This window comes from Suricata suricatta, chromosome 15 (assembly GCF_006229205.1).
Source record: "Suricata suricatta isolate VVHF042 chromosome 15, meerkat_22Aug2017_6uvM2_HiC, whole genome shotgun sequence".
NCBI lineage: Eukaryota > Metazoa > Chordata > Mammalia > Carnivora > Herpestidae > Suricata > Suricata suricatta.
In genome coordinates this window covers 77,572,830-77,576,074 of record NC_043714.1, presented here as the reverse complement: position 1 = coordinate 77,576,074, position 3,245 = coordinate 77,572,830, and the positions used below count along the sequence as shown (strand labels likewise).

Here is a 3,245-nt window from a genome sequence, read left to right as displayed (position 1 = left end):
GTCCCCGCCCTCCAACCCGCCTCGCCCCAGGTCTCAGGACCGCCTGGATGACCGCCGCCCTCCCTGGCCTCTCCGGGTTCTTGGTGTGCCCTGACCGCGCCCTCCCACGCAGGCCCGGGACTCGGTCCGCGCCTCGGCTGTTGGGCTTCTTGGGACGCTGGTGCGGCGGGGCCGGGGCGGGCTCCAGGTGGGGCTCCGCGGCCCTCTGCGGAAGCTGGTGCTGCAGAGCCTCGTGCCACTGCTCTTGCGCCTGCAAGATCCCAGCAGGGACGCCGCTGAGGTCAGCTGCCCCCCGAGACTGTCCCGCCGCTGTCCCCGTCCAGCCCTATCCACCCCCTCCCTGCGCATCTCCAAAGAGTTCTACAAGGACCTCAGGTGCAGGTGTCAAGGGCTCCTAGCTTCCTGGTCTTTCCTGGCCCACCTGCCCTGGACTCCGCCCACCCCTCGCCCTGGCCACACCCCAGCCACCTCTTGCTACTTTCTGGACCCCTATCCCTGCTCCCTTCATCTGTCCTAGAGTTCAGAGTGGACCCTGGCCCGCTGTGATCATGCCCTGCGTTGGGGCCTGCTGGAGGAGATGGTCACTGTGGCCCACTACGACAGCCCTGAGGCCCTAAGCCGCATCTGCCACTGCCTGGTCAGTAGGGGAGCACCCACTTGGTCCAGTGTGCACCAGGCCAGGCTGCCAGCCAGGGTGGCGGCAGGTCTAAGACCTCAGGCCCTGATGCCTTGCCTTGGGGGTTCGCCAGGGGACCCTAGCACCAGGCTCATCTTTGCCACCCGCTCTCCATATGGGATCGGCCCTTCTGTACTGCCATAAGCCCGTCCGTCCCCAGGTTCAGCAGTACCCGAGTCGCATACCCAGCTTCCTGAGCCAGACCCAGGGCTACCTGCGGAGCCCACAGGACCCCTTGCGCTGGGCAGCTGCTGTGCTCCTAGGTGAGGCAGGACTGGAGTCCCACTGTCTCTTGAACTCAGAGCTCTGGGAGCTGGACAGCCCCTCCCTGCTGGGTCTGGGGCCAGCACTCACTGGTTCGCCTTGGTCCAGGCTTCCTGGTCCATCACACAAGCCCCAGCCACGTCAGCCAGGACCTGCTGGACTCCCTGTTCCAGGGTAAGTTCCCAGCTCGCTGGCCAGGGTTGGGGTCCCAGAGAGCCTGTGGGTGCCAGGATGGAGCGGGTGGGAACGGATGGGTGGAGGGCCAGGGGTCTGGGGTACTTAGCGGGCACCCTGCCGAGGCGGCCGTATCCCTGCAGACCTGGGGCAGCTTCAGAATGATCCAGAGCCAGCCGTCGTCGCCGCGGCTCACGTGTCTGCCCAACAGGTGGCGCTGCTGGCCCGCGCACAGCCGGGGCCGCGCCGCCCGCGTCTCCTCGGCCTGGGCTTCTGGCGCCGCGCGAGTCCCCACCGGCCGCCCCCAGTCTATGGGAACAGTCCGTTCCAGCCCCGGAGCGTCGTGGGCCGCTGGGGCTGCTAGGGATCCGGCGGAGCCTGACCCCAAGCCAGCCAGCCCCGGGGGTGGCTGGGGTCTGACGCAGGCCCTGCACTGCTCCGTCTTGTCCTAAGGGGGTGGGGGTGGGAGTGGGCGGTGGCAATCTGCAGAAAGGCCTCCGCTGGAGGGGCCCCCTGGGTCCTGCACCGGATGCTGTGAGCAAGCCCCCTCCTCCCTCCTGCGCACAAATGCTCCGGGCAGGCGCGGCCACGATGGCCACGTGAGCTGGGATGGTGGCGCTCCTATTGGAGCACCGTTTCAGCTTGAGTGACTCTGTTCGGGCTCAAGCCAGACCTGTTGCTGGGGTCTGGTGGGGACCCTGTGACAGCGGCCCAGCCCCGCGAGCCGGTGCCCTGGCCGGCTGCCTGGTTCCTGGCTCTCTGCGCCCAGGCTGACTGCGGCTCCCTGGTGTGACTTGGCGCTCCTCCCCGCAGCCCATCCCCCTCCCATGTGTCCACTCATCACTGGCCTGTCCCCACATCCCCACACCCTCACCCCTGCTATCCTGCCAGACCACACCTGAGCCTTCTCCAGAAGGTTTTCTGGAGCTCCCCACCAGACCCCGTAGGCTTGAGGGGATAGCTGTGGGTTCAGGTGTGGGGTGCCAACATCTGTACCCCACTATACGGAGCCCTCAAGCTGCTTCCCACCGCCCTGCGTGGGCTTGAGCGAGGGCAGCATGACTGAGCATCCAGAGAAACAGCCCCTCTGTTGTGAGTGAGCCTCTCTGGGCCCTGCCCGGCCGGGTCCTCCACCCTGAATGCCTACCTTGAAATGCCCTCTTACCATTCAAGGCCCCCCAGCTAACCCCCTCAGAGAGGTCTTGGCTCACACAGCCTTTTGGAGGGGCTACAAGCAGTGCCCCCAAACTGGGGGCCCCTCGGGGTCCTGCCTACCCACGTTGGAAAGTGTTTAAGATTAACATGGGTAGGTTAAAAGGGCCTGGTATCTGTCCTGAGACTGGTCTAGGCCAAGGACGAAGTTCTGATGACTGTGTGGCCTGGGCCAAGCTCGGGCTGGGGTTATGGATCAGACGGTGTGCAGCCAGGAATACGGGTCAGCCGGCTTCAGGGTCCAGGCCCGTGGCCAGGGTCACACAGGGCTTACCTTGAGTCAAAGAGCTCAGGCAGGAAGGAGAAGGGGTCTCCCTTTTGATCATTTCCAGGGCCAGGCAGGGTCAGGCCAAGGGCACGTGTGGTTTGGTGTCTTCGTTCAGAGCCTCCGAAGCAGATCCCCAAACCAGATTAAAGTACAGTCAAACCTTGGGTCATGACAAACTTGTTCTGCAAGGGTTCCGTGAGCCGAGCAAACGTTTCTAATAAATTTTAACTTGATAAGTGAACATCTTACAATGTGAGGAGTATGTGAGCCGAACGTCACATGACAACTGAGGCAATGGTCCCTCTCTGTCTCTGCCTCTCTGTCTCTGGCTCTCTCTCTGTGGGATTGTGGGGGATCGTCGCCCATGCTCCGATGCTCGGTCTCTGGCGGTGGTGTTTGGCAGAAATCAGTGAGTTTTCAGAACAGTGAGCACAGAACTATGCTGTCAACATCCGTGCAAGCGCACACGGTGGCCCCAGGCAGAAGGCTGGAAAGAAAGGAGGTAAGAGGAAGGAGGGGATTATGGGGGAAGTTGAGGAAATCATCGAGAAGTGTGAGGGAGGCATGTGAGTGGCCGAAATGGCACGATTTTCTAAGTCTACGTCGACTGCACAGTATTAAAGAAGAAATAAGGGGGCTGGACGCAGCAAA

The 3,245-nt window shown here is 63.1% G+C and overlaps 1 protein-coding gene across 6 annotated transcripts in view; it reads left to right on the top strand.

Annotated features, from left to right (window-relative positions):
- Positions 1-3,245, top strand: part of MROH6 (maestro heat like repeat family member 6) — a 7,782-nt gene extending 4,537 nt beyond the window's left edge. For 2 of the 6 annotated variants that reach the window (XM_029923253.1, XM_029923249.1), the window contains 4 exons: positions 113-280; positions 518-637; positions 837-1,114; positions 1,326-2,835. In XM_029923253.1, coding sequence (XP_029779113.1) covers positions 113-280; positions 518-637; positions 837-1,114; positions 1,326-1,566 — 807 coding nt within the window. In that variant the 3' untranslated portion in view covers positions 1,567-2,835. Of the gene's footprint in view, positions 1-112; positions 281-517; positions 638-836; positions 1,115-1,257; positions 2,836-2,997 lie in introns of those variants that run through there. The other 4 variants (XR_003903082.1, XM_029923252.1, XM_029923250.1 and 1 more) reach the window with 4 other exon arrangements.